We start from the raw sequence: 11325 nt of genomic DNA, 5'->3' as shown, positions 1-11325 counted from the left end.
AGCGTTGTTTAGCACAAAAACAATAAAATCCTTGTACGGTTTTTTTGGTTTTTATACCATCCCCCCCGGCTCTGGCGCCGTGGCTTTGTGCGGGCCGCGCCGGAAGTGCCTCCCGGGGAAGGGGCGGGACTTCCGGCGGGCGGGCGGAAGAGAAGGGGCCGGGCTTCCGGCGCGATGGCGGCCGGGCGCGGGTGGCGGCGGCGGGCGCTGCGGCTGCTGACGGCGGGCGGCGGGGTGCTGCTCACCCGCTTCCCCTTCTGGCACTGCTTCAGCGGGCTGCTGCTCTGCGCGGAGCGGGCCGACGGGCGGCGGTGCGCGGCCTGGGGGGGCTGGGGGCTGCGCGGGGCTGGGGGAGATGGGGGCGACGTGGGAGTTATGGGGTAATTGGGGGCATGGGGGTGGGGCTGGGGGCAGTGTGGGCTGGGGGTGTTCTGGGGTAGTTAGGGGCATGGGGTAGGTGTGGGGCTGGGGGAGTTGGGGGGCGGCTGGGGGGGTTGGGGCTGTGTGGGGCTGGGGGCGGTGTGGGGCTGGGGGGGTTGAGGGGTGGCTAGGGGCATGGGGTTGGTGTGGGGCAACTGAGGGGACTGGGGCAGGTGTGGGGCAGGGGGAGTTGGGGGGCGCTGGGGGCGTGGGGCTGTTGGGGGGCAGCTGGGGAGATTGGGGGGCAATGTGGGGTTGGTGTAGGGGCTGGGGGGGTTGGGCAGGGTCTGGGAGCAGTTTGGGGCTGGGAGAGTTGGGGGCAACATGGGGCTGGGGGTGTTATGGGGTCGATGTGGGGCTGGGGGGTTGAGGGCGGTGTGGGGCAGGTGGGGGGTTGGGGGGCGGTGTGGGGCTGGGGAGCTATGGGGTACTTGAGGGCAGCTGGGGGGCTGGGGGCGGTGTGGGGCAGGTATGGGGCTGGGGGAGTTATGGGGGTAATTGGGGGCATGGGGTAGGTGGGGGGCTGTGTGGGGCTGGGGGGTTATGGGGCAGTTTTGGGGGGACTGGAGAGTTATGAGGTGGGCGTGGGCTGGGGGCGTTGGGCAGCTGGGGGAGGTGGGGGGTGGTGTGGGACTGGGGGAGTTGGGGGGCAGTGTGGGGCTGGAGGTGATGGGGAGTAGGTATGGGGCTGGGGGGGTCGGGGGACAGCTGGGGATATGGTGGTGTCGGGCAGTTGGGACTGGGGACAGTGTGGGGCTGGGAGTAGCTGTGAGGTGGTTGTGGGGCGGCTGGGGACTGGGGGGTGATGTGGGGCTGGGGGAGTTGGGGGGCAGCTGGGGGGGGACGGGGGGGGGGGGGCATGGGGTTACTGTGGGGCAGCCGGGGGGGAGCTGCAGTTGGTGTGGGGCCGGGGGAGTTGTGGGGTGGCTGGGGGGCAGCGGGGTGGGGGTGGGGCTGAGGGGTCCTGGGGGGTAGGGCCCGTGGGGGAGCCGGGCTGGGGGGGGGGGACTGGGTTAAGTGGGGGGGGGGGGGCAGCTCTGAGGGGCCTTGGGGCAGTGGGGGGGGGGCTGCAGGGTCAGTGTGGGAATGGGGGCGGGGGCGCTGGTTGGTGTGGGGCGGCTGGGGGGGGGAGTCCTCTGTGGGGCTGGGCGTGGGGCAGGGCGGTGCTCAGCGGGTGCCGGCAGACCCAGGACGCCCCCCCCGGTGCCCCCCCCCCTGCGCCCCCCCCTTAGGCAGCCCGACATCCCGGTGCCGTACCTGTACGTGGACATGGGGGGCGGCCGTGCTGTGCGCCAGCTTCATGTCCTTTGGCGTCAAGCGCCGCTGGTTCGCCCTGGGCGCCGCGCCTGCAGCTCGCCCTCGCCACCTACGCCGCCCACGTCGGCGGCCACGCGCACTACGGCGACTGGCTCAAGGTGAGAGACCCCCTGAGACCCCCTGTGGCGTTCTGGGGGGGGTCCCGGTGTTTATTTTCCTCCTCCCCCCCCAGGTGCGGATGTACTCGCGGACCATCGCCATCATCGGCGGCTTCCTCATCCTGGCGAGCGGCGCGGGCGAGCTGTACCGGCAGAAACCCCGCAGCCGCTCGCTGCAGTCCACGGGCCAGGTCTTCCTGGGCATCTACCTCATCTGCCAGGTATCAGGGGGGTCCGGGGGGGTCCGGGGGGAGGGTTTTGGGGGTCTCCTGGAAGCCGCGCCACCTCCCTGACCCCTCCGCGCAGGCGTACTCGCTGCAGCACAGCACGGAGGACCGCCTGGCCTACCTGAACCACATCCTGGGGGGGGAGCTGACCCTGCAGCTCCTCTTCGTCGTCTACGGCTGCTGGCGCTCGCCTTCCTCTCGGGCTGCTACGTGCGGGCGGCGGCGCAGGTGCTGGCGGTGCTGCTGCCCCTCGGCATCCTGCTCATCGACGGCAACCTGGCCTACTGGCACCGGGCGCGCCGCGTCGAGTTCTGGAACCAGATGAAGCTCATCGGGCAGAGCGTCGGCATCTTCGGCGCCGTCGTCATCCTCGCCACCGACGGCTGAGCGCCCCCGGAGGCCTCTCCCTTCTTTTTTTCCCCCTATTTTTTTTTTTTTTAAACAAAAAGAACCGTTATTTATTCTTTTTTTTTTATATATATTTGGTTTCCCAGTGCTCAATCATTCCGCCGAGCTGCTCGCCACCGCCGCTCCCTCCCCTGGGGAAACTGAGGCACGGGGCCGCCCTCGCTGCCGGATTGACCCCGGGGGGGGGGCTGAGCGAGGGGGTTGGCACCCCCCCAGCCGGTGACAGCCCCCCCCCGGTGGTGACAGCCCCCCCCCCGGTGGTGACAGCCCCTCCTGCCGCCCCGCTGGGCAGGCGGCGGTGCATCGGAAGCGCGCGGGGGCCGAGCAAACAGGGCGCTGCCGGGCGATAAGGGGCGGCCTCCGCCCCGGGGGGGGCCCTAATGCGCCGCGGGCGGAAGGCGGGGGGCCATAAAGCGCGGGCGAGCGGGCAGCGCCCTGTTTGCTTTTCCGACCTCCTGGGCTTTTTTTGGGGGGGGGGGGGGGGGGGTGGACACACGCGTGTGACACCGCGCTTTGTGTCCCCCCCCTTCCTGTCCCACCACCTGCCGGGGGGGGCCTGGGTGCAGAGCCATCCTGTGACCTTTGGAAGGCAGCTGTTTGCTGTCCCTGCGGGGAAATGGGGCAGAAACGGCGCTTCCCCTCCCTGCCCCGGCCTGGGGGGGGCCCACACCTGCTCTGTCCCCCCCCCCCACCAAACCGCCCCCCCCTGCGTGGGGCAGCGGCGGTGCTGCGGGACAGGAGCGGCAGTGTCCTGGACCCTTAGGGACAGTGGGATGGGGGGGGGGGGTGGGGGGCATCCTGGTCCCCTTGGGGACATTGGGGACAACACCAGCCCTTGTCTCGGGTGGGTGGGGGGCTCAGCACCCCCCCCGGAGCAGGGCTGGGCGCGGTGTGTCCCGGGCACGCAGCCCCCATCGATCCCATTAAGCCCCCCCTCTGGATCCCATTAAAACACCATCGATCCCATCAAACCTCCCATCGACCGCGGGGACGTGAAAGGTGCTGGGGGGGGGGGGCTGCACCCCCCTGTCCTCCCAGCACGTGGGGGGGGGGGGGGGACAGCACAGAGCCGGGGACGTGCGTGTGACACCGTGTGACACCGTTGTGACACCGTGACACCGTGCTCGTGCCACCGTCCCGCTGCGTGCCGGGGCCTCGCGTGTTCCCGGCTGCACCCCGCGGGGCGCCTCGGGCTCCTCCCGCAGCGCTGGGGGCGGCCACGGCCCCCCCCCCAACCCCCCCCCCCGCGGTGGCACTGCCACCAGCCGTCCCCACGCCGCGGTGGCACTGCCACCGGCTGTCCCCTGCCCCGCTGCTCGGCGGGGGTGACGGCCGGCTCGGGGCTGGTGGCACCCCCGCGGCCGCGTCCCCCCCCCGTCCCCTCCCTCGGCGTGGGGGTGGTTTGGGGACCTTGTCCCCCCCCCCAGCCCCTCGCGGTGGCCTCGGTGGCCCCTTCTTGGCTCCATGGGGACGTGTCACCGCAGTGGCGGAGGGGACGTGGCTGGGTCCCCATCCCTGTCCCCGTCCCCCCGGGGTGGCGCGTGCCGTGTCACGGCTGTGCCGTGCTCGTGGCCGATGTCCCTGTGCCACGTCCCGCGTCGCTGCCGTCCCCTGAGCCTGTCGCACGTGCCGTGGCTGCGTGTCACCCCCCCGTCCCCGTGCCGTCACTGTGTGTCACCCCCGGTCCTCTGTGCTGCGGCCGGGTGTCACCCCCTGTCCCCGCGCCACCCGGTGCCATTGCTGCATCCCCCTGCCACATCCGTGTCCCCGTCCCTGCGCCCTGTCCCTGCGCCGGTGTCTGTGCTGTGTCCCCGGGCTGTGTCCCTGTCCCTGTGCCACATCCATGGCGTGTCCCTGTGCCCCGTCCCTGTGCCACACCCGTGCTGTGTCCCCGGGCCGTGCTTGTGCCACATCCCCGTGCCACATCGTGGCTGCGTCCCCGTGCCCTGTCTGTGCCCTGTCCCATGCCATGTCCCCACAGCACGTCCATGCCCTGTCCCTGTGCCCTGTCTGTGTCACACCCACAGCTGTGTCCCCTGCCCTTTGTCCCCGTGCCCTGTCTGTGCCCTGTCCCCGTGCCCTGTCCCCGTGCCCCGTCCCCATGCCATGTCTGTGCCCCGTCCGTGTGCCACGCGTGCAATGTCCCTGTGCCATGTCCCCTCACAATGTCTGTGCAGTGTCCCCATGCCGTGTCTGTGCCCTGTCCCCGTGCCCTGTCCCCGTGCCCTGTCCCCGTGCCGTGTCTGTGTCACACCCACAGCTGCATCCCCTGCCCTTTGTCCCCGTGCCGTGTCCGTGCCATCTCTGTGCCACGTCCCTGCCATGTCCCCGTGCCACGTCCCCTTACCACATCCATGCCCATCCCCGTGCCCTCCTGTCCCCGTGCCGTGTCAGTTCCCCCGTCCCCGTGCCGTGTCCGTGTGACACCCCAGCCCCCATCTGCCCCCCCAATTTGTCCCCCCCCAAGCCCCAAGCTCGGTCCCTTCCCGGTTTCGGTGTCACGCTCCGGCACAGCCCTGCGCCCCGCGGCTCGGTGACACGGTGACAGCCGCTGGCACCAGGCGTGCGTGCCCCAGAGCCGGGGGGGGGTGGCGGGGGGGGGGGGGCTGCCGTGGTCCCGCTGTGCCCCGGGTGGGTCACGGCCGAGGGAGGAGCCGGCGGCCCCCCCCGATCCTATAAGAGCCGAGGCGCCGTGTCCGTGTCCCCGCCGTGTCCCCGCGCTGTCACCTCGCTGCCTCCACCGTGAGTGCGGGGACAGCGGGGACGGGGCTGGGGGACGGGGGGGGGACGTGGGGGGGTGATGTCCTATGGGGAGGGGGGTCCCTGGGGTGGGAGGTCACCCTTGGGGGGGGGGTTATTTGGGGGGTGGGGGGTGGGAGATGTCCCTTCTGGGGGGGTCCTGGGGGTGATGTGTCCCCTTGGGGACTTTGGGGGGGGGGGGGGAGATGTCCCATTTGGGGGGTGGGGGGGGGTCCTGGGGGGGATGTGTCCCTTTGGGGGGGGGGGGAGATGTTCCCTCTGGGAGGTGAGGGGGGGTCCTGGGGGGGCTGTGTCCCCCTGGGGACTTTGGGGGTGCCCCTGGCGGGGTCCTGGTGCGGGGGGGTCCCTGCATCCCCACGGGGACGGGGGCTTTGCCGTGGGGCAGAGCCACTCCAGGCTGGGACGAGGCCACCCGAGGGGTCTGGGGGTGACACCCCGGGACCCGGCGACCCCCCCCGAGCCCCCCCATCCCTGTCCCACCCCCCCCCAGATGGTGACGTCCCCGAGGCCGTGGCGCGTGCTGGCCGTGCTGGCGCTCTGCGCCCTGCTGTGCCTGGGCACGCTGGGGGCCGCCTACCCCCCAAAACCCGAGAGCCCCGGCGAGGACGCGTCCCCCGAGGAGCTGGCCAGGTACTTCTCGGCCCTGCGCCACTACATCAACCTGGTGACGCGGCAGAGGTGAGCGGCCCTTGCACGCCCGCGTGCAAGATCCCCTTCGCACGCCCATGTCCATCCCCCTTCGCATGCCCACGTGCACGATCCCCTTTGCATGCCCGTGTGCACGATCCCTTTGCACACCCACGTGTGAGGCCCCCCCGTGCACACCCACGTGCAATTCTCCCCCTTGCACATGCATGTGCAAGGCCCCTTTTCACACCCACGCCCAATGCCCCCTTTGCACGCCCACGTCCATCCCCCACGCCCGAGGCCCCCTTTGCATGCCCACGTGCACACCCCCTTTACACACCCCCGTGCGAGCCCCCCCCCGTGCACACCCACGTGCAATTCTCCCCCTTGCACGCCCGCGTGCGAGGCCCCTTTGCACGTCCCCGTGTCCCGCAGGTACGGCAAGCGCGCCAGCCCCGAGGCCCTGGTGTCGGAGCTGCTCCTGGGGGCCACCGGCGACAGGTCCTGGTGAGTGCCCCCCCCCCCCATCCCCGTCCCTGTCCCCCCCCCTCCCTGGGAAGGGGGCTGCGGCCCCTTCTGCACCCCAGGGTGGGGGCCCTGGCGGTGCCGGGGGGGTCTCAGGGGGGGGTCTCACGGCAGCTCTTCCCACAGGTACGACGCTGACACCGCGTGGTGACCGGCTGCCCCCAACCCCCCCAAACCCCCCAAATCCCCCCAATCCCCCCCCCCCCCCCCCGGTGGCTCCCCCGGGGGTCCCAGCAGCCGGGGCCAGCCCCAGCCCCATGCAGGGGGGCCGGGAGCCCCCAGAGCCCACCCTGGAGGTGTCCCATGGTGGTGGTGGGGGGGGGAACCCCCATCCCGTCCCCTCCCCGCTGCTGTCGGGGGGAGCCCCGCGCGGTCCCCGCACGTTGTCACCAGTGGCAATAAAGAGCAGAGCGTGGGCACCCCCTCGTGTGCTGGGGGGGGCGGGGGGGGGGGGGGGGAAGGAGGGAGGGATGGAGGGGTGCGGGGGGGATGGAGGGGTGCGGGGGGGATGGAGGAGCATGGAAAGAGGGGTGGAGGGGTTCAGGGGGGGTGGAGGGGTGCGGGGGGGGGAGATGGAGCAGAGGGTGCAGGAGAGGATGGGGGGATGGATGGGAGGATGCAGGGGATGGAAAGAGGGGTGCAGGGAGGGATGGGGGGTGGGGGATGGAAAGAGGGATGGAGGGGTGCGAGGACGATGGGGGGAGGCAAGGAGGGATGGAGGAGAGGATGCAGGAGAGGCTGGAAAGAGGGGTGCAAGAAAGGATGGAGGAGAGTACGGGGGTGAAGGGAGGGATGGAGTGGAAGAGGATGGGAAGAGGGATGGAGGGATGCAGGGGGGGGCAGAGATGGAGCAGAGGGTGCGGGAGAGGATGGGAGGATGCGGAAGACGGAAAGGGGAGTGTGGGGAGGGACGGAGGGATGCAGGGGGGCATGGGGGGACGGAGCAGAGGAGGATGGAAAGAGGGACGGAGGGGTGGAGGGGTTTGGGGGGGGGATGGAGCAGAGGATGCAGGAGAGGGTGGGGAAATGGAGGAGAGGATGGGAGGACGGAAAGAGGGATGGAGGGAGGGAGGGAGGGAGGGAGGGAGGAGAGGATGGGAGGATGCAGGGAGGGATGGAGTGGAGGAGGATGGAGAGAGATGGAGGGGGTGCAAGGAGGGACGGAGTGGAGGAGGCAGGAGAGGACGGGAGGCTGGATGGGAGGATGCAGGGGGGGGAAAGAGGGGTGCAGGGAGGGATGGGGGGGTGGAGGGTGCAGGGAGGGATGGAGGGAGAGAGGGATGCTGAGGACGGACGGATGGAAGGAGGGACAGGGAAGAAGGGAGGAGAGGATGGGGGCATGCGGGCAGGGATGGCGGGAGGGAGGGATTCGGGATGCAGGGAAGATGGAAGGAGAGAGGGATGCAGGAGAGATGAGGGAGGGATGCAGGAGAGGATGGAGGGAAGGAGGGAGGGACGCAGAGAGGGATGTGGGGGGGCTGCAGGCAAGAAGGGGGGTGCTGGGGGGGGGGGCGGAAAGGTGTGCATGGGGGTGGGTGGAGGCCAGAAGGGAGCGGCGAGGGGGGGGCTGCGGGGCTGGAGCAGCAGCGGGGGGCGAGGGGCAGAGGGGCTGCGGGGGGGGGAGCGGGGAGGGAGGGAAAGAGCGGGCAGGGGGGCTCAGGGGGTGCTAGGGGTGTGTGTGGGGGGTCTCCATGGGCTGGGTATCGGGGTGTAGCCGCGCTGAGGGCAGGGGTGCACCAGCAGCGGGGTGTCGGGGTGCTCTGGGCATGGGGGGGCACACTGGGGATGGGGGTAGGGGTGCACGGGGTGCTGCGGGTGGGGGGGGTGCTGTGGTGGGTGCTGGGAGCACTGGTACGGGGGTGCTGGGGTCTTCTGTGTGAGGGAGTGCTGGGGGCACTGGTGTGGGGTGCTGGGGGTCACTGGGAACACTGGTATGGGTGCGCTGGGTGCTGGGGTCTTCTGTGTGAGGGGGTGCTGGGGGCACTGGATACTGGGAGCACTGGGTATGGGGTGCTGGGGGTCACTGGGAATGCTGGCATGGGTGCAGTAAGCACTGGGTGCACTGGTATGGGTGACCTGGTTACTGGGAACACTGGGTATGGGGTGCTGGGGGGCACTGTGAACACTGGTATGGGTGCGTTGGGTGCTGGGCGTACTGGTATGGGTGCACTGGGTGCACTGGGTGCACTGGTACGGGGTGCAGGGTGCAGTGGGCACTGGGTGCACTGGTTGCTGGGCACACAGGGTGCTGGGCGCACTGGTAGGGGTGCACTGGGTGCACTGGTACGGGGTGCAGGGAGCACTGGGTGCACCGGCCATGGGTGCTGGGTGCACTGGCGTGGGGCTGCACCACGGTGGGTGCTGACTGGGGGGGCCCCCAACCCCTCTGCCCCCCGTCCCTCTGTCCTGCTGCCCCCTGTCCCTCCAGCCTTGCACCCCGCCGCCCCTCTGTCCGTCCGTCCGTCCCCACTCTGTCCCTGTCCCTCCGTCCCCCCCCCGGGGCAGAGACGCTCCGGGTTCAGCAGCCGGCCCCTCGCCCCCCCCCAGGTGCCCCCAGCCCCAGCGTCAAACATTAACCAGGGCCGGGCGAGGGGCCAGGTGTCCCCGTCCCCCCCGCCGCTGCCCCCCGGTCCCCCCTGGCAACCCGGCCGCGGGGTGACATCAGCAGGGGGACAGGGGACGGGGGATATAAGGGACAGCGCCGGGGTGGCCGCGGTGGCACCGAGGCGCCAGGGAGCCGTCCCCCGTGTCCCCCGTGTGCCCCGTCTCAGCGCGTCCCCGTGCCACCGCTCGTGGAAGCAGGTGAGCGGTGCTGGGGCCTGGGGGGGGTCCTGGGGGGATTTGGGTGCTGGGGAGATTGGGGGGCAGTGCCCATGGGGGGGGAAAGCGGGAGGATTTGGGGCAGGGGGTGTGCATGCAGCTGTGTAACGGTGTGCACGCATGCGTGCAAGGCTGAGACTGTGCATGGGTGTGATCTGCGGCGTGCACACGAGCGTGAGTGCGTAGGGGTGAAGCGGGGCTGTGGGTGCTCTGGGAGAGGAGCTTTCCCTGCAGGGTTGCGTACTCTGGGAGCGGGGTGTGTGTGTGCAAAGCATGCGTGCATATGCTGCAAGTGTGTGTGTGTGCAAGAGTGCATGCATTGCGTACGTGTGTGTGCATGCGACGTCTGTGCGTGCTTGCAAGCATGCACTTGGTGCACGTGTGTGCATGCATAAGTGTGAGTGTGCAAGCGTGCGTGTGCCCTCGGCCCCGAGGCGCAGGGGGCTGACACCCCCGCCCCGGGCGCAGCCATGCCTCCCCGCTGGGCCTCGCTGCTGCTCCTGGCCTGCTGCCTGGCGCTGCTGGCCGGGCACCCCGCTGCCGCCGGCCCCTCGCAGCCCACCTACCCCGGGGACGACGCCCCCGTCGAGGACCTCGTCCGCTTCTACAACGACCTGCAGCAGTACCTCAACGTCGTCACGCGGCACCGGTGAGCGGTGGGGGGGGTGTGCGGACTGCTGCGGTGCACTCCCCATTGCAATGCACTCCCTGTTGCAAATTACTCCCCGTTGCATATTACTCCCCATTGCAATGCACTCCCCGTTGCAAATTACTCCCCGTTGCATATTACTCCCTGTTGCAACACGCTCCCCATTGCAAAGCACCCCCTGTTGCAATGCACTCCCATTTGCAATGCACTCCTTGTTGCAAATTACTCCCCCTTGCAAATGATATCCCGTTGCAATGCACTCCCCGTTGCAACACGCCCCTTTTTGCAACCTGCTTGCACCTGCATCCCCGTTGCGATGCACCCCCTGTTGCACTGTGCTCCTTTGCTGCAACTTGCTCCCCCACTGCAACCAGATCCTCACTGCAATGCCCCCCCCTTGCAGCGTGCCCCCCATTGCATCGTGCTCCCCCGTTGCACTGCACCACCCGTTGCAATGCGCTTCCCTCTTGCAACCAGTTCCCCTTGCAACGCGCTCCCCTGTCGCAATGTGCCCCGTGGCAGCACGTTCCCTGCCTCACCCCGTTCCCCCTCGTTGCACCCTGCTCAGCGGCTGCAACCAGCTCCCTGCTGCGATGCAACCCCTGCTGCAGCGTGCTCCCCGCTGCAACCCTCAACCCTGCTGCAGCACCCGCCACATTGCAACGCCTCTCTCGGTGCAATTCACAGCTCCCCTGCAGCGTGCTCCCTGGCTGCACCCTCGATCACTTCACCCCTTGCTTGCTGCTCCCCTGGTGCGCCGCGCCCCCCCCCGTTGCCCCCCGTGATGTTCCCCCCCCCCCTTGCAGGTACGGCAGGCGGTCGAGCAGCCGGGCGCTGTGCGAGGATCCCGTGGGTGCCGCCGGGTGCTGAGAAGGGGCGACCGCGGCCCCGAGCGGGCGAAGAGGAGCCCGGGGGAGGGGGGGGGCAAACACCCCCGGCCCCCGCTGCACCTGCAGCATGCCTCCCCCTGCCCCCCCAGCCCCCCAATAAACCCCATTGCAGCCGCCTCCTGCCTCTGCCTGCTTGGGGGGGGCTGTGCTGGGGACACCGGGGACACGGCGTGTGGGGGGGGGACACGGCGTGGGGGGGGGAACACGGCATGTGGGGGGGGAACATGGCATGGGGGGACACACAGCATGGGGGGGGACACGTGGGGTGGGGTGCCCCACGGCGTGCATCAGTGCTGCTGCTGCTGGGGGCTCCCCCCGTGGGGCAGGGGTGCGCGTGGGGGGGGGGGGGGGGGCTCGTATGCGTGCACCTGCAAGGGGTGTGCACACACGTGTGCAAAGTGCACACCGCACCACGCACCGTGTGTGTGCATGCTTGTGCAATAACGGGGGGGGGGGGGTCGTATCCGCCTGGGGGGCGCTCGGGTGCTCTGCGGGCATCCCCCCCCCCGGGTGCGTGCGCGTGGGTGTGTGCGCGTGCACACACGCGGGGGGCGGGCTCTTTAAATCCGTGCCCCCCCCCCCCC

The 11325-nt window shown here is 70.3% G+C and overlaps 4 protein-coding genes across 5 annotated transcripts in view; all 4 read left to right on the top strand.

Annotated features, from left to right (window-relative positions):
- The window catches only part of UBTF (upstream binding transcription factor), a gene marked incomplete at its 3' end in the record, with an annotated part of 16413 nt that extends 16387 nt beyond the window's left edge, over positions 1 to 26 (top strand). Inside the window, 1 exon segment of the mRNA XM_080564768.1 lies at positions 13 to 26. Within this exon segment, the coding sequence (XP_080420894.1) occupies positions 13 to 26 (14 nt within the window).
- A 35-nt stretch (positions 27 to 61) lies between these two features.
- On the top strand, positions 62 to 2541 carry TMEM101 (transmembrane protein 101). Its single transcript, XM_080565466.1, is given in 7 exon segments — positions 62 to 311; positions 1653 to 1692; positions 1694 to 1765; positions 1767 to 1835; positions 1910 to 2056; positions 2142 to 2238; positions 2241 to 2541. Coding segments are annotated over 7 exon segments (771 nt in total). The 5' UTR covers positions 62 to 174; the 3' UTR covers positions 2450 to 2541.
- Positions 2542 to 2694: 153 nt separating this feature from the next.
- Positions 2695 to 6792, top strand: LOC308181814 (peptide YY-like). Its single transcript, XM_080565467.1, has 4 exons — positions 2695 to 5212; positions 5721 to 5908; positions 6293 to 6364; positions 6509 to 6792. The coding sequence occupies exons 2-4, from the start codon at positions 5721 to 5723 to the stop codon at positions 6531 to 6533; spliced, it is 285 nt and encodes a 94-aa protein (XP_080421593.1). The 5' UTR covers positions 2695 to 5212; the 3' UTR covers positions 6534 to 6792.
- A 1386-nt stretch (positions 6793 to 8178) lies between these two features.
- LOC308181848 (pancreatic polypeptide) lies at positions 8179 to 10865 on the top strand. 2 transcript variants are annotated; one of them, XM_080565561.1, is made up of 3 exons: positions 8179 to 9184; positions 9671 to 9851; positions 10658 to 10865. In XM_080565561.1, exons 2-3 carry the CDS (start codon positions 9673 to 9675, stop codon positions 10719 to 10721), a joined length of 243 nt encoding a protein of 80 aa, XP_080421687.1. In that variant the 5' UTR covers positions 8179 to 9184; positions 9671 to 9672; the 3' UTR covers positions 10722 to 10865. The 2 variants fall into 2 exon arrangements, with proteins under 2 accessions (XP_080421687.1, XP_080421688.1); XM_080565562.1 differs by lacking the exon at positions 8179 to 9184 and having other exon boundaries at positions 9224 to 9851.
- Positions 10866 to 11325: the final 460 nt, after the last annotated feature.

This window comes from Anser brachyrhynchus (assembly GCF_964034855.1).
Source record: "Anser brachyrhynchus genome assembly, chromosome: 22".
NCBI classification, from domain to species: Eukaryota; Metazoa; Chordata; class Aves; order Anseriformes; family Anatidae; genus Anser; species Anser brachyrhynchus.
This window is presented reverse-complemented; position numbering and strand designations above follow the sequence as displayed.

Coding starts and splice junctions, on each gene's coding strand:
- LOC308181814 (XM_080565467.1), top strand. CDS start 5,721: ATGGTGACGTCCCCGAGGCCGTGGCGCGTGCTGGCCGTGCTGGCGCTC. Junction 5,909..6,292: donor AACCTGGTGACGCGGCAGAG/GTGAGCGGCCCT, acceptor CGTGTCCCGCAG/GTACGGCAAGCGCGCCAGCC. Junction 6,365..6,508: donor GCCACCGGCGACAGGTCCTG/GTGAGTGCCCCC, acceptor CTCTTCCCACAG/GTACGACGCTGACACCGCGT.
- LOC308181848 (XM_080565561.1), top strand. CDS start 9,673: ATGCCTCCCCGCTGGGCCTCGCTGCTGCTCCTGGCCTGCTGCCTGGCG. Junction 9,852..10,657: donor AACGTCGTCACGCGGCACCG/GTGAGCGGTGGG, acceptor CCCCCCTTGCAG/GTACGGCAGGCGGTCGAGCA.